Source organism: Echiichthys vipera, assembly GCF_963691815.1.
Source record: "Echiichthys vipera genome assembly, chromosome: 14".
Classification (NCBI taxonomy): Eukaryota; Metazoa; Chordata; class Actinopteri; order Perciformes; family Trachinidae; genus Echiichthys; species Echiichthys vipera.
Window position 1 is genome coordinate 18,577,701 of NC_139839.1, and position 21,985 is coordinate 18,599,685.

The following is a 21,985-nucleotide window of genomic DNA, read 5'->3' on the forward strand; positions in this document are numbered from 1 at the left end:
ATATAACACAGCCGCTCTTTGTCTGGAGTCTTCCATTGGTGGTCCACTGTCACAGTTTTATTTTCATTCATTATTATCATTATTATTAGAAGTAGTGGTTTGTTTTTCCTGATTTCATACTAACTCCTGTAAACGCATCGTACGTTGACTTTAAATCAGTCCAGTGAAGAGTGAATAGAGACCATTGTTAAAACATATTAACACTTTAATTATACTTTAAAGTTAATAGCATTTATTTCCAAAACAAAGCAACTTTGTAAAAAAGTCGGTGGCAGTACTCACACTCTTCTGCTGGTCTCCCTCAACACTGACATACTGTAAAAATATCCTGTTCTTAGGTACGCCGAGGACACTTGAACTATTGTGTAAACTGAAAAAAAAAAAGTCCTGAGCGCTCTTACCACAGTATGATACATCTTAAACATGGACTTCCCTTCTTTGCTTGGGACATTTTCACAAAAATGTTACACTAGTTATAATTGTATTCCTATTCGGAGTCTTGAGAAGGTTGATCGTGTAGTCATTGCTCCTAAATGCTTTATTTAGACCTTTTCAACGGAACTTCATTGCTAGGTGACAGCATGGGTCCTTGTTAACTTCCTGTCACATACACTGCAACAGGAAATCAAGTGGACACATTTAGCATGTTTGTGTGTCTATACTGAGCAGTGTGCCATTTGAGTATTACACTGTTGGTACCCAATTATCTGATAAAACACCAGCATCACTCGTCTATTGCGGCATGTTTGCATATAGACAGATCATGTAATCCTGGGTCTATTTTTAATCCAGAGGGAATATAGAACACAAGCTTTGTCTAACATAATCTGTACCTGGACATATTTCGTGCCCTAACCCAGAAACCGGACATCTTCACAACGATAGTCCCACTATTTTGAAAATGCTGCCTTATTAATGTCACATTTAGTCACTTAATCAACACTGGAGAATTCCAATAAAGTAGGTCTGATTTTTAGTAATTTAACTCATATTTATACTCAGTGTGATAGCAGAGCTCATTTATACACCTGGTCATCTTTTCTTCCACCTTTTGGTCCCAGCGTGTACACACGTGATACACTTTGACCCCTTAACACCCTTTAACTCTGTATGCACTGATCCATTTAAACTCCCATGATCCTCCATTGTGTCTGCAGTTTCTAGGTGTGGCAGAGCACGGTGCGTCACAGCTCAGCGTCGTTTGTTCCTCGTCTGACTCACCCCGGCGTTCAGAGCATCGATGCAGTTGCAAACGGTACAGTCAGGTTCACAGCACTGAACCTCTTGAAGCTTCGCCTTCGGTTCCCGTTCATAACCCCAACGATCATTTAGATTGCGGATGACTCAGTTCAAGTGCCGCTGAAGAGCTCTTAAAGCTTCTGCTGACATGAAATCATCAAAGAACAAGACACCACACACACACACACACACACACACACACACTCACACACAACAAATTCATTTGAAGAGAAATCCTTTTTTTTATTTAAAAAAAAGAAAACACATACAATCAAAACATTGTGTATAAAAGACAGTCACGTAATCTTAATCCACCTAGAGTGTTACTGTTGCATTTGTCATCAACTAATCTGATGCTTCGAGGCCAGACTAAAAGCCATCTACGATATGAAAATAAGATTCCAAAATACGAATCATAGTCTTCTCACACTCAACCAGGATCATTTCAAAGACGCCAGTTAATGCTGCTGTTCGGAGCACCCTAGATGCTGATTTGTGTGTTTTATTTATGAGCACCTGACACTCACCAAACTCTTCAGCCTAGTAATAATAATAATAAAAAAACAATAAAGAAAAAAGAACCTCCGAGGCCTCCCTTATGTCAGCGACCTTCCAGAGGCTGAGTGACGAGGAGGTGTGTTCGGATTAGAGCACCCAGTGTTGAAATGACAATTTGAGAGTCAGCGTTTCCTGTTTTCTCCTGACTGGATGCTGCCTCAAACGAACTGCCAACCAGTGACCACCCAAGCTTTAAAGTAAACATGATTGGTGCAACAGCGAGGGACTCGTCCAACTTTTATGTCATTCCACTAGAAACACGAACAACAATGAGGAATCGCTCATTTAAATAATTTCCCCCTGGGATTATTAAAGTATTTCTGATTCTGATAAAAGTAGGCAGAAAAATGACACACAGTGATGCTGACACCAACCAAACACCTGATCGCAGTAAATCATGGAATAGCAGTAACATGTGCAGATGATCTACCCGAATCTAGCAAACCCATCAGTCCATAGATAGGTTGGAAACAAGGGAGGGAATGAACGGCACAACAAACTAACCCAGGGCTTCTCCGTGGTTGCTACGTTTTGCTTTAGGACAAAAGAAAATATGATTAAGATTGCCAATCAGATGAGACCTTCAGCTTCATCATACACAGGTTGAAAGAGCTTTAGTTCTATCCTGTTTGTTTGTTAAAAAAAAAAAAAAAAGACTGAATGTGTGCTGGCACAGTTTAAACATTCTTACACAAAAATCATTTCTCTTTCTTTACTATGTTTATTACTCAGCTGCCACGTGGAGTAGATAAATGTGCAAATATCTCCTCTTCCTCGTCACGATTAATGTACAAAATAGTTAAAGTAACCTTAGTATAATACAATGGAAAAATAAATATTTCTGTGGAAGAGAGGACGCCAGGGCGTTTGCACATGCCTGGTGGAGAGCGTGCGATGGAAGCTAACCATGAGTTGATGCGGGTCTGATCCACCAGAGAGCACAAGAGTACAAATACAAACAGTGGATGAAGTGGCTTTTTTTTTTACCCCAGAAAATCACTTTTACCCTTAAAAACAAAAAACAAAAATACCTCACCCAATTCTAACTAGCTGAAAAAAACAGTCAACACCGCCGAGAGGGAAGCAGGGAAAACATTGAACATTCACAGGGCAAGGACGTCAAACTGTCCGACGAGGGCTGTAGGAGCTGGGATGTTACTATGGTTCTGTGTTCTCCTACTCGCTCTGATCCCTAAGTATTGCTAGTGCTCGAACCACACTTGACTCAAGCCACAGATAGATCTGAATCTGAATGATGTGAGCTCTGAAAACTAAGGCTTGTGGCTGTGAGGAAAGACATCAGTGATCTTTAGTGATACTGTACGTCTTCACGGTAGAGTTTGGAGTTCAAATACTCAACAGCAGAGAAATAAAATATGAGCACCATTTTTTTGGCATTTGCGCATCCTTCTTTGGTGACCAGGAGTAGGAAAAGTCGTGTGAGGGATGAGAAGAGGAGCAGAAAGAGGGGTATAGTGTTTCGTACAGGACTTGTCACGCACAGGAGGAGGAGGAGGAGGAGGAGGAGGAGGTGATTCCTCCAGCGAGCAGTAAGGCCGAGGTGAGTTAGTCCAGTTGAAGAGTGTCCGTGTTGAACAGTGGCTCTGTCGACCAGGGAAGCAAACTCCTTGGCAACACATCATGAGCACCAACTATCAGTTTGAGAGTCTCAGTTAAAAACAAAAATCATATATATATATTTATATATATATATATATTATAGATATATACACTTGTACAAAAAGAAAGAAAAAATCCCTGAAGTATTAACTCACGTTTATGGTTTGTTTGTTTTTTTAAATTGAGGTCTGAAAAGTGTCAGTGACTCCAGCCCATGAGGTGGCTGACACGGGCTTTCTCAGTCATGCGGCGTACCCGTCCTGAGCGGGACATGCCCAGGTTGAGGGGGTCTTCCTTCGACCCATGGCCATCATCCTCTGACTCGTCCCTGTACAGAACTGTCCTGCGGCCCTGGTTGCGTGTGTTGACCCGCCGAGATTTGCAATGGCTGCTTCTCGGATTGCTAGCTGCTGCTGCCCCTCTCTGCACCCCATCAGAGTTGTTGTCATCCTCCTCCTCAGGTTCCTCCTCCTCTGGCTCCTCCTCCTCGGGTTCCTCCTCCTCGGGTTCCTCCTCCTCAGGCTCCTCCTCCTCAGGCTCCACCTCCTCGGGCTCTTCCTCCTCTTCGTTCTCCTCCTCCTCTTCGTTCTCCTCCTCCTCTTCGTTCTCCTCCTCCTCTTCGTTCTCCTCCTCCTGCTCTCCCTCATCCCCTTCATGTCTTACTTCGACCGGTTGCTGCTGCTGCTCCTCTTCTTCTTCTTCTTCATCCTCTTCATCATCCTCCTCATCATCCTCATCCTCCTCTACCGGCAGCTGCACTCGTGCTCTTTTAGGTGGCAGTGCTGCGTCCTCTCCTCCTTTGTGTCTCCTTTTCCCTGAGGCCGCCGCCTTACCCTTAGCTGAGAGGCGTACCGACAGGCAGGGGGCTTTGCTGTAGTCGTGATCTCCCCCTTCCACATATTTCTCTACCTCAGACTCAGAGCTTTCCTCGCTGTCAGATGATGATGACGAAGAGGAGGATGATGAGCTAGAGGAGGACTTAGATGAGGAGCTTTTGGATCCGGATACTTCCTCCTCATTGTTATCGTCGTCGTCGGACTGCGGCGCTTCTCGCCCGTGGTGCTGTCTGGAGCCGTTACTTAGATGCAGGTTGCGCTGGTACCCTGAAGCAACACAAGAGGACCATTCATTGCTGGACTTGACCGCCACATTACTTTAAAGGACGTAAATACATTTCTGTTAGAACATATTGCTTGTCATACCAGGCTTCTTCACTGGTGTTGCTTTGCTGCGGGTCACCCGGTGCGGCCCTTGGTTTCTGCTCTCGCTGCTCATCCCTGAACTTGGGGAAGAAGGCTGGATGCCCTCCTCCTCCTCCTCTTCCTCCTCCTCCTCTTCCTCCTCTTCCTCCTCTGCTACACTGCTGCTTTGCTGAGCTAAAGAACAACAGGCGGCTAATTAATAAGCAGGACTGTAATCACATTACTTTTCACAATAAAGACATAGTATAATGCATCACATCTGATCTTCAGTAATAACAGAATGAGAGGCCTTACACATATAATTACAGTTTGCTACAATATGCTGAATAGACTTACTAATAAACTGAACTATAAAACACATGAACCGCATAGTAGATGCTTTGATTAGTGGAGAAACAAATCAGCCGTCTACAGCTAGAAAACCTTAAGTTAATTAATGCAATTACAATTTTACATCCCCAACACTGCAACAAACAATTAACAGCAAGATCCTGCACAATACTGGGACCAGGGTTCGTACATCTTTTCTGTGGTCAAATTGAAGCACCTTACAGTTGGTACAGTGGCAAATTTTTTATTTCTACGAATACATATAGTTGATTAATTCACCTTTATTATTTTCCATTAAAATCACGTTAAAAGAGATGGTATTATGCTATAAACACCAGAATGTTTCGTATTACCAGAAGAATTAGAAATGAAATTCTATTTCTATCCTATAGCTTTGTTGTGAAAGAAATGCAGATACAATTTCAAGCATTTTCAAAGAACCTGTACGAACCCTGTGGAACATAAAAAACACATTATGTCACGACTGAGCAGTCATACCCTGATGCGATCTCTTTGAACAGTTCTTTTTTGAGGTCTGGGATTTTTTTGGTTTTGACACCTTCCCTGACTTGTGCTTCCCTTTAGGACTGGACATGTGGAAACAGAAAAGAAGCGACATTTCAGAATAATTAATGACATTATATAATAGCAGGGTGCCTGCAACTTTCTTTGTCTTATATGTTAAGCTTTGAAATAGCTGGTTTGACCGGGACCAGGACTTAAAAGATAAACGTTAAGTGTAAAAAAGGCCTTGACTTAAAATCAGCACATTATAGATATTTTTAGGAGCTCCAGACACCCTGAGTACACTGGAATAGAACAAACAATCTGATAATAAGGAGTGAATGAGGCTCAGCACCTGGGGGATGGACTGATAGGCGGGGAGCTGCCTCCGTTGTGCATTCTGTCCCTGTAACTGAGTCTCTGGCGAGTCCGCCGTTCGTTCTGAATGGCGGACTTGTGGTCGGAGATGATGGAGATGATGTTTTTTTCAAAGAAGGCTGACAAGCTGAGGGTCATGGTGTAGATCTAGACAATAAAGAAGAAAGTCAGAGCGAATCTAGGAGTCTACCACTTTGTCTTCCAACAATTATGAAAACAAGATGATCAAGATGTGTCAAGACGTCTTGTGTTATAAATCCAGCGCTCCCGTTTCCTTTTTTTTGTATTTGTATGTATATTTTTGTATTATTTCTATAATATTCATTAAGTTTTTAAAAAGTTCAATAAATGCATCAGGTTTCCAAAGTCAATGAGTAATTGTGTTAAATAGGTGTGATCTCAATATTGACCAGTATAATTACATTTTGCAGCCCTAATGCAGATACAGTTGCAGAACTTTTTCAGTCCCGGAGTTGCTACGTCACCTGTGATTTCTTGTTAGGTGTATAGGCTTTGGAGTTGCTGAAAATAAGGCGCATGTCTTTGGCAAACTCCATTGGACTTTCGTAGTTCCCCGCAACCAGCGTCTCCGACACTGTAGCGAGATCCATGGGAGTGTCAATGATGTTTCGATAGTCCTGAACAAAACAAGGTAGACAGTGGAAATGTTAACGTACACATTTGAATTTGACTTCAGCTTTTACTTATATACCTGTGGCATGTATTCCTAATGTTATTTCAAATTGTGTGGAGTGTTTTCTGGTGTCAGTGGCCTTGTAACTGCAAGTGACGGTTGTTCCAGATTGTTTTACCGGATACTCAAAGAGGTCCACGGGCTGCCTGAACGGCTCTGAATCTGGCGAGACTATCATTCGACGCATCAGCTCTTTGCATTGGCCTCGCCAGTATTTCACATCCAAAACCACACCACGCTTCTTAGAATTCGTCTCGGCCCCCTGGCAAGAGAAGATGAAATGAATTAAGACTGGAGCTGCTGCAGATGGTTTTAATGTTTGTGACGGTCTCAGATAGATTGTCGTGGGACGACAAACTCTGGTCCCTCTTACCCGATGTCCTGTAGATGTGCCTGGGGTGTCAGAGTCCACATCCAACTCAGCCTGCAGAGGGAACACAAACAAACCCAAATGACTATTTGCACCTAAATGCTCATTTATGCTCTACGTTAGATAAGGATACAGACGGAGCCTTCTGTCCGTAAGCTGCGTACATTTCGTCCGTATTTCTGCACGTAACCTGCAAGCTTGCAGATGCGTACCGATACAGACAAAACGTTGCAGTATCACCAGAAATCGTGGGGGCAGTGTCGGGCATTGTACACAAAAAAGTGCTGTGAGTAGCAGGAACGAGCAAGTGATCGAAAGTCCCAACGGACATCCGATGTCAATGTAAAACCAATGTCTGGAATTTTCCGTCCACACTCGGGGATGCCGTCTACAACGCTGCACGTCATTTTCTGCCTCCTTCTCAATAGATGCAGGGTCATTATCTCCTCCATCGTTAGCATTTTTGTTGTTGTCATTACCTTTTTTTATTTTCTTCTCTATTGGAGTAACTTTTGAATCTGAGCGACGCCCTCTAAAGGATGTTTTGCTCAACGTCCATTCCAACATAAAGGAAGCATGAAAACAGGAGGGCAGTGAAGATCAGAACGTTGATAACGTGGTGTACGCACGAAATGGGAGCATAAATGAGCCTTAAAACATCATCGATAAAAGAAAGAAAGAAAAAGCTGTCACCACCAAAACACTTAACACAATCAAACTTTCCCACCTCAGCTTCTCCTCCACTGCTGATCTCAGACTTCAGTTTGTGATACAGATCCAAGATGTCTGTGCAGCTCTGGTCCCTGAAGGATGCAGAGGGCCAAGGCATCAGACTCATGTGTAGTTGTATTCATCATTGTTACTCCTGCCATCAATGAAGTGGGTATAACATGAACGGTGTGTCCTACCCGATGTAGTGAAGCAGAACGTCAGTCACCACCTTTGCAGTTGCTACAATAGGACTCTGAGGTTCATTGAAAGTGCGGGCGTTGTGTTCAATGTAGCGCACCTCCCACATTAATGCAGAGATCCGCCTGCAGCAGAGAACAACATCAACCCTTCAAGCTCAAACACTTTGACGTCCAGACTTAAAAGTCATGGTGAAGCTAAAATAAATGTGTGCTGCTTCACCTGTGGAAGCGGTTCTCCAGTCGTTTGCGGATGGTGCTGAGGTCAGTGGGGTAAGCCACCGCGGTGCAGTACAGAGGGTAGTCCCGAAGATTTACTGGTGATGCGAATGCCTTGGCTAAATCTGCGCACAAAAAGAAGTGAGATCAAACACGGCAGACGTGAACGAGGCCAGACTTTTGCGGCAAAGCATCGACCCTCTGGTGGCCTACCTAGTGTAAGAAGCTCATCGATGCCATGAATGACTCTCTCACAGTCTTCATCTCGTGTGTGAGCCCCCCATTCTCCTTCCTGAGGCGTGTAAAGCAGAGCCTTTAGCTCCTCCTCTGCCACCTCTACGCCATCACCCTCCTGTTCCGGCAAAGCAGCTGATGGAGCCATAAAATGTGTCAGAAAATGAAAAAGTTTTTAATTATTGCGCAAAACTACCATGAATTACAGAAATCATCAGCCACATAATGCTGATACAATAGTTCAATAGTTGAATGGTTTTGATCTCAAGCATAAGAATAACTAGAATAACGGCAACAACAACAACAATCTTTGTGGGTGTTTTTTATACTGTGACAGTTTTCCTAAAATAAGATATAAAATTATATTAAATATTTAATCGTAAACCCTGTACCTTGTTTTTGTGGGATTGACAGCATTACATTTAAAATATAAAATGGACAACTTGATTGTATAATTCAATACAACCAATTAATTAATTTTCCCTCAAATAAAAAAACAAGAGGAAATGTATTACAATTAAATTACTTTTTTTTTTAAAAACAAACTCTTTTGACATTAAAAGTTCAATTCCAATGGAAAGGTTATATCATGCAGTATGTATATTCATCTGCAGTGGTTTTACACTTTTTGCACATTTTGTCTGTAATCTAATAACGATCACATTCAAATTTGCACCGGTTTATAACCAGGTGGACTTCTCATATTAATAATACCACCGACCTTCTTCAGGAATAGGCTCCATGTCCCAGGGACTCATTTTCTCCCGCTCACCATTATCCCACCTGATGAAACAAGAAAACAGAACATTAGTTATTAAACCACACTGTGTGAAAAATTACAATCACTGATTTAATTTAACTTCAATGAAATGTAACATCAGGTCAGCCAACAAGAACACAACAGAGTAGTATAAAGTATAGTACTCCTGGAGAACAAACACTACAGAGAATCAAACGCACTTTACTGCATAGCACTGAAACAGACTGTCTGGATACTCTGGCTGCAAAGGCTCCTGGTCCTCCACAGAGCCGAACCACCAGGCGTCATCAATGATGCTGCGGAACCTCATACCTGAAGAGGAAAAAAGTGAAGACAGGATCAAATGGAAGTGAAGGACCAGACACTCTCCGCAACAATGAATTTTATTCAGCTTAAAGCCAGACTTATGAGGCTGCTACGGATCTGCTCAAAGACTGTGAGTCAAACGCTGGAGTTGAGTTTTATAGCAAAATAATGTCAACTCTGGTTGGTAATATTACACACACATTTTAATCGAACAATATAAAAGGATATTAAGAGTCCCATGGGCTCCACTGAACAGGTTAAATAACTGTCAAAGTACTAGATCAGAGTTTGGGTTCTAAGTAGACCTCAGTACCTGGGTCCAACATATACATTTTTGTAGCATGGATTTGTTGTTTGGTTATAAATGAGTGTTGAACACATCACTTCAGATGACCCACCTGTCTGCCAGTTGTGCTCTTTAGCCTCATTGTAAAACTGCTGCAGAACCAGAAAATCTATGACATCCGGCATGTCATGGTACCTTTAAAACATGGGAATGACATATTGAATTAAATGCAATTAAATGTGTTTCAATTAACATGTATTTATATTATATATAAATAAATAAAAATGCTTACTTCAAGGAGAAAGAGTCATTGGTCATCTTCCCTGAGACTGGGTCCAAGAAAGCCAGTTTTAGACAGCAGAGGGTGGGAGGTCCCACTTCATATTTAATTCCAACCACCTTCACAGATTCCTGGTCCTGTAGGGGCAGAAGAAAATACACAAAAGTTAAAACTCTGGATGGATGAAAAAGATGATGACAAACAAGTTATGGCTGCTCACAGAGGTTTTACCCTTGATGATTGACGAGTATGATTTTACCATCGTTCTTATTTTCATAAAACATATACTAAGATGATCATGGTGTTGATTTTTGTGAGGATCGGGCAATGTGAAGCAGCACAGCTTCCAAACCCTGCATTAAAACTCAACGGCAGTCACTGAATTTGGCAGCAGCCACACACCACCGATGGAGCCTTTGTAGCAGGTAATAAAAAAACAACTCTGCGCCCCGTCTACATACACTGAGTGTCTGTTTTCTATGTATTTATTTTTTGCAGCTGGTCAACCACAGTGGAAAGGGGACCTGACCTTCAGATTACCAGTTTCAGAAAGTTACAATTGGCTGCTGCTTTCAGTCAGAGGAGATTGTCTAATGGAGCATGTAAGTGCCTGTGCACAACACTGAATCAAACTGGGCCTCACCCTGAGGTCGAGTCTGTTCCAGGGCTGTTTCTGAGGGTTGATGCTGTAGACCTTGGCCCTGCGGACGGCCCGAACGTACGCCTGATGGCCCTGTTTGAAGTAGATGAGCTGGAAGAGGACAGGGGAACCATGATCAAACTGCCATGTAAAGTTATGAATATGTTTGTGTTTGACATGAGATTGACTCCTTACCTCATCTCCCATTTGTGGAACGAAAGGAGAGCGGTGTGGGATGGTCTCCATTATCCATGAGGGGGGCAGCCACTCCTCCGCATCGAGTCCAGCCAGAGAGGACGTTGGTTTCTAGGTATATAAAATTACAACAAAATGTTTAAGGACAGAATTTCTCCGATACTGTGTGGTGAATACGTAGTTTCACTTTGAGTAAAGGAGCTGCAGGTCATGTTAGCGTACCTGTTTGGTCTCCTTGGGCTTCTTCCTCTTCTCATTGTCCCTCTTCTTGGCCTCCTTTGCCTTGCCATCACCGTCTTCCTCTTCAGAGCTGCTGTAACCTTGGGGCTGTGCGGGCCTCCTGGTCGATCGCTTTGGCGGCTGGAGGTTGATCCCAGCGTCGGCCGTCCAATCAGAATATTCACTGGAGGAGTCACTGAGAATGGGAGAGCTAGTTAGTTACCAAGTTGGGTGATTATAAACATTAAAAACACTGCACAGTCACAGATATTCACCTGGAGCTGCTTTCGCTCTGCCACTGAGCTTCACCATCAGAGGAGGCTTCGCTTTGCTCCACCTCTGCTGCTGCCTGCCAACAAAAAGACAGAAAGCACCTTTACTGTTATGAATGGTTGTCAAGATGCGGAGCTCCACAGCATCATGTCATGTTTGGATATGTAGAGCAGGAAGACGAAACGTACATCTCCTTCACTTTCGGAGTCTATCTGGCTGTCAGAGTTACGTCGGGTGCTGGAATGTCGACTCCTGTTCCTAGGACGGCGGACTTGAGCTGAGCGGGTCTGATAGGCGTGGCGCTGCTGCTTTTTCTTAGTCGGCCGCAGGGAGCGTAAGCGTGAAGTCTGCATATCGCTCTACATATTTCGGAGGAAGAGTAGCAAACAATAGGAATTAATTGGCATAGATAGCGTTTTTTCACTTGTGTAAAAAAACTGAAGTGAAGAGTAGCGTACCTTGGGTGTGCAGGTAACTGGTTTCTTCCTCCTCTCTGCATTGTACAGTGAACATTCAATGTCGCCTTTGGCTCGTCTGAACTCCTCGAAAGATCTAACGAAAAATGATTTCCATTAAGAAGTGGAAACAAAAAAATCATCTATATAAAAAGATGAATTTGTTTGATCTTATCCCTCTGAAGTGTCCTTACATCTAAGGAAATTCTCTCCATCTGTCTCACCTGGATATCCCCTGCGGCACTTCATTGACCATCACTCTGCGGCTCCAGGCCAGCAGGTCCCTCTCAGTGGCCACTTGACTACGCAGGGCGTTGTGCTGCATCTGCCACACTCCGTCCACCTGCCCACTTCTGCGTGGTTCATCTGCCGGAGCAGAGGCCTCCATCTCTGCCTCATCACCCGCTAAGAATAATTTTTTATTTGTAGCATTTTTGGAAATAGAAGTTTTAAGTTTTTTAAAATGACTCATACAATGCTCATGCTCACAGTTTTACAATAAATCTCACACTCTGCTGCACACTAAACACACTAGACAAACCAAGACAACATAAAACCTCAGACACTGTGAAATTTGCTGACATAATGTAAAGTTAAACATACCCTCTGCTTCTTCAGCCTGCTCTTCTTCATCCTGACGTTCATCATGACGCTCGTCCTGCTCATTCTGCAACTGTCTGATGAGATTGTCCAATAGGCTTTCTCTGTTCTCTGCCGTTTGCTGGCCAAGTACCTGCTCAACCAACTCCCCATCACCTAAGCAGAAAAAAGGCAGATCAAGGGTCAATCTGCCAGTTGTACTTTCTAAGTTAAAACTTTGCAAGCATTCGATAGTCGATTTTTAGTCGATTAATCTGTCAATTTGGTCTTCCGGCCTTTACACATTGATTAATTCGCACATCAATACAATTTTTTAGAACTGTTGTTTTTGTCATGAGTACTAACACACACAAAGCGAAGGTTATGGGACAATAAAGAAAGATCGATTTTCTGATATTTCACACTGCAAATAAAAGGCATCGACCAATAACATCCAATTATAGATGGCAAGCTTTACTCCTTTCAACCTTGACAAAGGCAGCAGACACTCCTTCCGTTCCTACCTTTCACAATAAAAGCCCTAAGCTGCATAACTGTTGAGCTGTTTAGTCAATTAGCCATTATTTCATGCTTTTTTTCATGCTGAAAAGTATGAGCACATCTCTGATAACCTCTGAAAAGCTCATTTTTACAGATACATCGACTAACGGATGTTTTTGTTCTGTTAGTCCACTAGGAATTTTAGATTCAGATTCTGAGTGGTAGGAGTAATGAGGGAGCAGTTTTTACTGTTAGCCATATATCCCAGCTGTGGTACTAGCTGATCCTCCTTGCAGTTCTCTCTCCCTGGCACTAGGCGCTGGTAGTGAGGAGGGTGAGGATTTCCATCAACATCCACCAGGAAGGGTGGAGGCATGAGGTGAGGGGCTTGCTGCGTCTGCTCATCCAGCACGTAGTTATTAGAGTCACGGATAAGAGGTCGGTAGTCCGTGTGGAAGAACATCTGGTCAGGAATCTGGAGGGAATCAAGAGTGTGTTTGAGTGGATTATAAAGGGAAGAAAAAAAACAAAGGTTTTTTTTATGGTTATCAGCAGTCTTTCCTGCAATATTTCAGATCCTAGGTGACAATTTGGATTAAACACAGGTCTTATGATTAGAGACCAGTATGTGTAACCACAAACGCACCAGTCTGTCTAACTGTATTGATTCCAAATGTTGTTTCTTTTAAAAAATGTTTCTAATGATAATATGGTAAATATGTTTCAGCCAACAGTTATGTGCCGTTACCTTCTCATACGGTCTGCTGCAGCCGAAGCCAAAGATCAGCAAATGGCCGTGTGAGTCAGTGCAGGCAAAATGCTGTCCATCGGCTGAGAACTTGCAGTCAAAAATAGCACCGTGACCTTGCCCTTCAATCTGGAAACAAATATTTAAAAATGAACTCAATGACAAATTTTAAAAAAACAATACTGATGGGTGATTCTCGATCATTGTCGGTAACTTACCATGTTGAAGAAGTTGCGGATCTTAGCTCCTTTGGTCAGGTCCCACATGAAAATGTTGCCATCATGGCCGGCAGATAGCACGATGCGGGAGTCAAACGGGTGAGCCTCCAGCACAAACACCTCATCGTCATGACCCTTGAACAGAGAGAGCACAAACATTGAAGGCGGATCAAAAATGGCTCATTTATTGATTGCTGCACAGTAGAAATGCCAGCTTCAGCCACTCACAGATAAAACATGCAGCAGCTGTCCATTGGTTGTGCTCCACACTTTGAGCAGGTAGTTTGACACCGCTGTGATGACGGTGCTATCTGCACGGTCCCAGGCTACCATGGTCACCACCAGCTTGGTTTTATCATCTCCATTGGCGACGGTACTCCTGAAGGACAACCTCTCATCAGACATGAACCACTAAGCGGCATCAAGAAACTCTGTACTCTTCTGTTTGCTCTCTTACCCCGGCAGCCTGGCAGCAATGTCTAACGTGATGCTCTTCCACTCTTGTTGCTGGTAATGCCAGATCCTGACTGTGCCGTCACGACTGCCGCTCACAAACCTTAAGCTGGGAACATGTACATTGTCAGAGGCTCGAAGCCCCCTCCCAAAAAAACATTATGAAGTGTAGGATCTCAGCTAACAAACTCACCTGTCACTGTTATTGCTAAACTGGACGACTACAACTTTATCCTGAAAGAAGGAGAAGAAAACATGTATTTAAGTGAAATATACCTTGTTCAAATGAAGATGCACAGAATAATGCAGCTACTGCCTTTTGTTTCTTACCGTGTGCGCGTCCATCTCAGAGACCTTCACAGGAGTTTCACCACCAAGGTAGTAGACTCTGATCAAATGATCAGTGCCACCGGTAGCCATGAACATACCACCTATTAAAGGAAAAAACACATTCAGCCTACAACATATCCTCATATCAAGTATTTATCCATTTGCTGCCATGAGCTTATGTGGCAGCGGCTGTGGCTCAGTTGGTTGAGTGAGTCGGCCAATGTCCCTACTTGTGTCATGGTCGTTGTGCCCTTGGGCAAGACACTTCACCCACCTTGCCTTGTGTGAATGTGTATGACTGCTGTATCTTTGAGGAGGTGGTCGGAGGGGCCGTAGGCGCTGATTAGCAACCACGCTTTCGGGGGCAGCTGTGACTTCAGCAGCTGTGACTAGTACCTTAGTTTACCAGCACCATGTATGTCTGTGTGAGTGAATGGAACCTGGACTCTGTAAAGCGCCTTGAGTGCTGAGAAAGGCTCTATAAGAATCCAATCCAGACCATAAATACAAGCTACATTACTTAAAAAAACAGATTAAGTAGATTTGTTTACTTTTAGCAAAACAGCCAAACGTTAAGTGTGTTACCAGGCAGGGAAACACACTTACCACTACTGAAGGAGGAAGTCGAGACCTGTACCCCTGGACGTGACCGCTCAACAAACTTGACTGGTTGATCACTGAGAAAAGAGGAGAACCACGAGAGCTGTTGTTATTTCTATTAAAAATTAGCAATCACAAGAGATAGTAGTAAGAAAAACTAAAAAAAAAGGTTCAACGGATGTTCTAAACACGTACTGGAATTTCATGCTGAGTGAGTGCCACTTCCAGAAACACACCATGCCGTCTGCACCGGTGGAGGCAAGGTACCGTGTCGTCCCTTTGACAGCAGGACAAAACTAAGGGGGTAGAAAGTCAGTTTTGGTTAGACACAGGGGAGGTGTGATCAACATCTAACATGACACTACCGGAGCTGAAGAGTTGACAAGGTGCAGATAATCAAGGTGATACGGTTAAAGGTTCCATATTATGCTAACTGTCAGGTTCATACTTTATTATTTTTGGTTTCTCCAAGAACACGTTGAAATGCTTTAATGTTCAAAAAACACATTATTGAATTCATACGTACTATCTGACTATAAATGTCTCAAACATTCCTTTTTAGCACCTGTCTCTTCAAGCACCCCCCTCCCAAAAAATCCAAGTCTGCTCTGATTGGCCAGTCTTTAAGGGTCTTGCACATCTGCCCTTTGGATGTATCTGCACTGCCATTGCAGCCAGAGAAGGCACCGCAGTGGCACTTCAAGCTAATATATACTATAGTTGGTACATCACAACTGTACACAAGTCTGAGTTTAAAGGCAGTTTCTGAACACGACTGAGCGTTTGGATACTTTCACAGTATTTATATAGCACCTCGACTTGCTTTTTAATCCAAAAAAGACATGGGAATTTAAATTCTTACAATATGGCACATTTAAAATAAATATAAGATACATTTCTGTAAAAAGCATCCGTCTCACCTGTATGGATGTGATGGAGGCGGCATGGGCCTGCAGAACAGTGATGGGTGCACAGGTACGCAGGCACCACACTCTGATGGTTTTGTCACAGCTTGCTGAGGCGATGATGCTGTTCTCGTGGTTTACGGCCATGTCACAGATCTCTGCTGAGTGGCCACGGAGAGTTGCCAGGAGCCGGCCGTCATCTGTGGCCCAGATTTTCACCAGGCAGTCATCCGAACCCTAAAACACAGAAGACATTGGCAACAAATAAATAAGACATAATAAGTCATTGGGAAATAGCTTCAACTGAAGGGCGTTTATCGTCGCTTCAACTAAATACATTTTATTTTTGTGACATCAAAAGTGAAACATACAGTTTATACATACATTGTATAATATTCCCATTTCATTTCTTTATTCTTTCCATGGTAGTTTGCTTCTCTAAAACCCCACCTGGGTTTGGCAGAGCTCATTAGTTAACCTATCATACCCACCAATGCTGAACCTTTCCAAATTATCACTCAGCTACATTTTTAACCCCAGCAAGTTCTGGTTTAGCTGAGCTGTTTCTAAGTCGCAGCTAAGCTACTCAAATGCTAAGTGACACAGGTGTCTTGCTTTAATTAGTAAATCTGTTAAAAAGAAAAAAAAGAAAAGGTTCTGTGGTTGAAAACATCCCTTAAATGCCTGAAATAAATATATATACATATTCTAAAAATGTATCTGACACATTAATGCATTTCCTGGTAGAACAGGCTATGATCAGGAATTTTTCATTTGCGCATTTAAACCCTGCTAATGGAGAGATGCCTGATTTGCATTTCATCTATTGCAACTTTTTGTGAATTGTTTGCTAAAATGAATCAACAGATGAAAACATAATTAGTGAGACGCTGAAGATTAGGCTTTATTTCAATAATCATCTTAACCGTGAATCATCACTCACCGTGAATATCCGACGGCCAGTGCGGTCAAAGGCTACACAGTAGACTGAGGAAAGGTGGCCAAGGATACGTTTGTGTATCTTCATGTGTTGGTAGGAGGAAGACGGCAAGGTCTGGCTGAAACGAGCTGTGCCTGTTGCCTGGCGAGCACCCATGATGGACACTTGATATAAAGACACAAGAATGAATAGTACACACTACTAAAGCAGGATAACTGAATGGGCCCAGGAGTCTTTGGGTCCTCGTGAACCTTGTGGTGGAAACGCAAAAATAGATGTAGTGTTTGGGTACATGTCCGTATGGTTCTAAAGGTACTATACTGAAAGTGTTTGATGGAAAAGCAGCGTTAAATTTAATGGATATATATATATTTATTTAAAGAAAAATAGCCTTCACACACCAACATTGGGAGGATGTCCATTGCTGACCGGAGGTTCTGGTGGACGTCCTCGGTGGAGTGCAGCGACAGCTGAGCCACTGCATACTTTGTGGCTACAACCTAAATTACAAAGGTAGTGAATTAAAAACATAATTTTGAAAGTGATCGATTGTCAACTAAACATACAAACACAATGAATCTAAAACGACAAAAGTATTGATAAGTGAGCTGTTAATAAATACAGAAGATAAGATGGAGGGAATTGCTCACTTTTAGTGGTACGAAGCAAAGACTGTCTCCCCAACCCCAGAAGGGTTTGGACTCCAGGAACACTAGGTGGGATCTCTTTCTCTATAAGTGGGCCTATCCGCTGGCAAACATGGAGCAGATAGTCTGCAGGAATATGCTGGTTCAACATCACCTGCAGGAGTCAAACACAGCTATTACAAAGTAACGCAACAAATATTTATGTAGCATTTACTAACAAAAAACAAAACATTATCACATTCTGTCACATTCTGAAACATTGCTAAAACTAAAAAAGTGTAAAGAAATTAAAGGAAGTCCAGCTGTGTTAAACAGATTGGAAAGTCAGTGCTTATTACAGACAACGCCATAATTATTTTTACTGACGAAGATTTGTGACCCATGTGTACAGATCGAGGCAATCTACACATCAGAAGACATATACGCTAAACCAATAGAAGCCCTTACATGAGCCTGAACAATCCATCTGTCTAGTTACATTAAAAAAATCACATTTGTTTACCCTTAAGGAAAATAAAAGTTGTACCCATGACAGAAAAAAAATCTTAATTTAAGCACAAAAATGGTTTGACATACCATTAAGCCTGTCTGGTTGCTTCACACCTCCTCTCTTGGTGTATAAGTCAAAATGTCAGCTGGTATCTAAACTACTTTCTAGGCTCTGCACATTCTTATAAGAGATGAGACTGGGACGCAACATAAAAGACTTAAACTCTACAATGAAAAGACACAAATTACTGGACATTTTCATATTCAAATGAACATCAATTCTATGATAAACCTCAAACAGCTGTGTAGTAACATATGCATATACACATGACCCTAAAGCTCCGCTCCACTCAAAAATGGATTTCTTTTAGTTCCTTTCTTCATATGACAGTTTGAGCTTCATGGTACAGAATAATGTCTGTGCAGCGTTTGACACTAGAAGGATGTTTTCACACTGAGGTACGTCTGGCTATGCAAGACTAGCACTGAGTGATTAGAGTTACAGTGGGAAGTGCAGATGAGAAATAGAGCGAACATGTCCAGAATTTTTCCAAAGGAGAAGGAAAAATCCTGCCAAGGATGGAGGTTGTGTTTTAAATGTTCTAAATAAATAATGTTAACAATTACACTTAGACTTATTTCTTACAACGGAAATTACATTTTTGTCATCACAGAGAGAGTAAAGTAAAAACAGTACAGGTACTAAATTGCAGGTACCCACAAAATCACAAACATCGTGAAAGCCAGTCCTGGTCCAATATTTAACTTAGAGAAGTGTGATGTGGAAACCTCCAGCTCACATACAGCGAGAATGGACTTTACAGTAAAAGTAGAAAAGTTGTCCAGCAGTTCGACTTATAGTTGAAGATTCTGATTTGCTTAAGAAGGAAAAGGAGATGTGATTTCAAAGATCTTAACACTTTTTTGTGAAAAACACATATCAGATACTAATTATTTTTTAAGGTATAGCAGCTCATACACATATTAACATGTCTGGGTGGGATCTTTAACCTGTTTTTTAATTTTCTCTTCCTGGTTATACTTGTTTATAATTTGCAGCATGTTGTTTGTGAGTTGACAAACAATCGAGAGACAGAGGGGGGAGGGAGAAGGAAGGAAAGAAAGAAAGGCGGGGCAGAGAAGCTCACAGCCAATCAAAAGAGGCTCCTGCGATATTTCCGGTTCGCTCTCAAAAACAAGTGTGATTTCATTGGCTACAACAGAAGACTGACAGCTCTCTGGATCTGGCTCAGCCTATCACTGCCCGCCCTCGCCTCTGTTCTCCTCCTACTAGCCCACACAATAGCAAAAGCCTATATATAGTTATTAACCATCGGGCCTATTAATAATAATATTAATAATATTGTTTAAATGTGTTCAAATACACATAAAACAATACCGCCGCGTCATGGGCGGTTTGTTTAATTTAAAAGGATATAATATGAAACAATTGTCGATTAAAATCTATGTGATTCGCTTTATTTGATTAAAAAAAGTTAATTGTGATAATTCACGCTCACCCAGTCTTGGAAGGTCCGTTTGTATTTCTTCCCGTCCCAGCTCCATCGTTGAGGGACCAACTAAAGTTAAAAGACAAGCCGTTAAGAGGCACAAACTGCCAGTATCGACATCAACACGCTCCTTTATCTGAACACCAGCACAAAACATTGAAAAGTTCCCCCCGAAAAGTGCACAAATAGGAAACCACACAGGAGAATAAACAGAAAGGAGCAGCTGAACCTACCTCATACTCTTCCAGCTCCTCAACCAGAACCTAACAACACAGACACACACACGGTTAGCATTAGCTGCTAATTTAGACCGTTTATACCCGGTGTGAGTTCATATCTTTCATTTTATTTTACCTGTGATGCTTTCTTACAAGGTCCAGCCTGCAGAAACCTGGCAATGAGGTAATACAGTTCTAAAAAACAAAGAGAAGGGTGCATTAGCTCGGCTCTTAACTAATTGCTAATGAGCCAACGGTAGCTAGCTTTTAGGTTGCACAACTGCAAACTGTGTGAATGCAAACGTGTTGTTGTCGCGTTTCAAATGGACAGTGGGGACTCACCAGCTTCGGTTTGTGAACACTGTCCTTCTCTCGCCATCACTTGGTAAGACAGGCGACATCAAGACAGACTGCTATCTTAGCTTGCTCGTTAGCCGCCGGCTAGCTAACAGTAGCTAGGCTGTGTGAAGCTAAAACAGGCTGGTGAATGGCCTCCTCCTCTCTCAAGTTGGTCCCTGACCACCTGGTGCTTTGTTCTAGCGCCCTCCAGTGAAACACTGCAATATTGGTTTGTTTGTATTCTTTATTTGGAAATGAATAAATGTTTATATACTCAAACGTACACAACAATTTCAGACAGTAATGTGGCAATTTTTCTGAATGAAACTGACATTATATTAATATGTATCTTACATTTCGCTGCTTTTGTTTTTAAATTCAAGAGAGGTCAAATAAGTTTCCATATTTATGAGAAACACAATTTTCTTTTTATAAGTGGCCAGTGTCATCTTGTGGATGGAGAAAAAAAACATTTTTGCTCCAAGGCAGGGGTGTTGAACGTTTTTTTAGTTCAAGGACCCCTGAAGCTGAAAGAGAGACAAAGCAGGGACCCTCCACTACAAATACTGTATCAAATAGAGTTGCATATTAGATTGAGCCTTACAGCTAGGGCGACCTAAAGCCTATACACACAGACGTTTATGGTGCTTACAACACAAAGATATTGCAATGAGCATTATTAACATATTCATATATTTATGTCATATGTTCATGTTAATCATAAATTTGGAAGGCACAGTTGTATACATGGCTACCTTAGTGGCTACCTTAGTGACTATCTAAGTGGCTGCCTTAGTGGCTGCCTTAGTGGCTACCTTAGTGGCTACCTTAGTGGCTGCCGTAGTGGCTACCTTAATGGTTGCCATAGTGGCTGCCTTAGTGGCTACCTTAGTGGCTGCCTTAGTGACTATCTAAGTGGCTGCCTTAGTGGCTGCCTTAGTGGCTACCTTAGTGGCTGCCGTAGTGGCTACCTTAATGGTTGCCATAGTGGCTGCCTTAGTGGCTACCTTAGTGGCTACCTTAGTGGCTGCCATAACGGCTGCCTTAATGGCTGCCATAGTGGCTACCTTAGTGACTACCTTAGTGGCTACCTTAGTGACTACCATGCCTATAAGCCAGTAAGCCTATCATCAAGGTTGTGTAAATTTATTTATTTACTTATTACCACAAATGTATCTTTGTTAATAGTGCGTTTCATTCATACATATTTTTGAAAAAAAAGCAAACCACTGGAAAGATTATATAACAACTCTGAGGACCCCCTGGGGGTCCTGGACCACCTGTTGAGGATCTCTGCTCTAAGGTTTACAACATGTTGCTTTAAAAGGCATATATACAGAGCACATTTATCAAGTAGAAATCATATTCATCTTTACATAATTGGACACGCAGTTTACAAAAAGGTGTTCTAATGACCATTTTCATGTCTGATAAGTGGGCCGTTTTAGGACACTGTAACTCAGGGATAGCATCTGGGTTTAATTTTAGAAGAGGCCTCCTTGACCTCGGAGACGACAAACAAACTCCCGTACACTGTCTATCTTGAAAAAAACACATTTATTTGTGACGATTCAGTGTTAGATCTTGATGACCTAGTTGTCCCTCTCCCACGCTCCTGTCTTGTGAAAAACATTTATTCTTCTGTTGTGAGTCACAGGTTGAATTATAAAGTGGTAAATCGTACATTTCCGAGCCTAACAGCAGGAATTAAGTCAACCCATGCAAAATATACAGAGGTTTTGTCTAAAAGAGTGAGCCTGACCTTCTGCATCCTAGATTAATTAGATATTGCCAATATACAGTACATTGGATAATGTTACAGTTCCTCTATAAGCAC

The 21,985-nt window shown here is 42.2% G+C and overlaps 1 protein-coding gene across 1 annotated transcript; it reads right to left on the reverse strand.

Moving 5' to 3' along the window:
• Positions 1-1,457: 1,457 nt before the first annotated feature.
• Positions 1,458-20,278, reverse strand: brwd3 (bromodomain and WD repeat domain containing 3). The gene is made up of 40 exons (XM_083926841.1): positions 20,152-20,278; positions 19,946-20,004; positions 19,825-19,854; positions 19,601-19,660; positions 17,595-17,745; positions 17,346-17,444; positions 16,948-17,108; positions 16,020-16,241; positions 15,295-15,395; positions 15,106-15,176; positions 14,500-14,600; positions 14,363-14,403; positions 14,174-14,278; positions 13,945-14,095; positions 13,717-13,851; positions 13,499-13,627; positions 13,000-13,225; positions 12,274-12,426; positions 11,895-12,075; positions 11,674-11,767; positions 11,404-11,574; positions 11,218-11,291; positions 10,946-11,138; positions 10,724-10,834; positions 10,532-10,639; positions 9,901-10,025; positions 9,721-9,803; positions 9,217-9,328; positions 8,978-9,039; positions 8,236-8,391; positions 8,027-8,147; positions 7,804-7,929; positions 7,623-7,698; positions 6,899-6,949; positions 6,644-6,787; positions 6,317-6,469; positions 5,809-5,978; positions 5,448-5,536; positions 4,620-4,793; positions 1,458-4,520 (listed from the first exon to the last, which is right to left on the reverse strand). The coding sequence occupies exons 1-40, from the start codon at positions 20,186-20,188 to the stop codon at positions 3,616-3,618; spliced, it is 5,511 nt and encodes a 1,836-aa protein (XP_083782967.1). The 5' UTR covers positions 20,189-20,278; the 3' UTR covers positions 1,458-3,615.
• Positions 20,279-21,985: the final 1,707 nt, after the last annotated feature.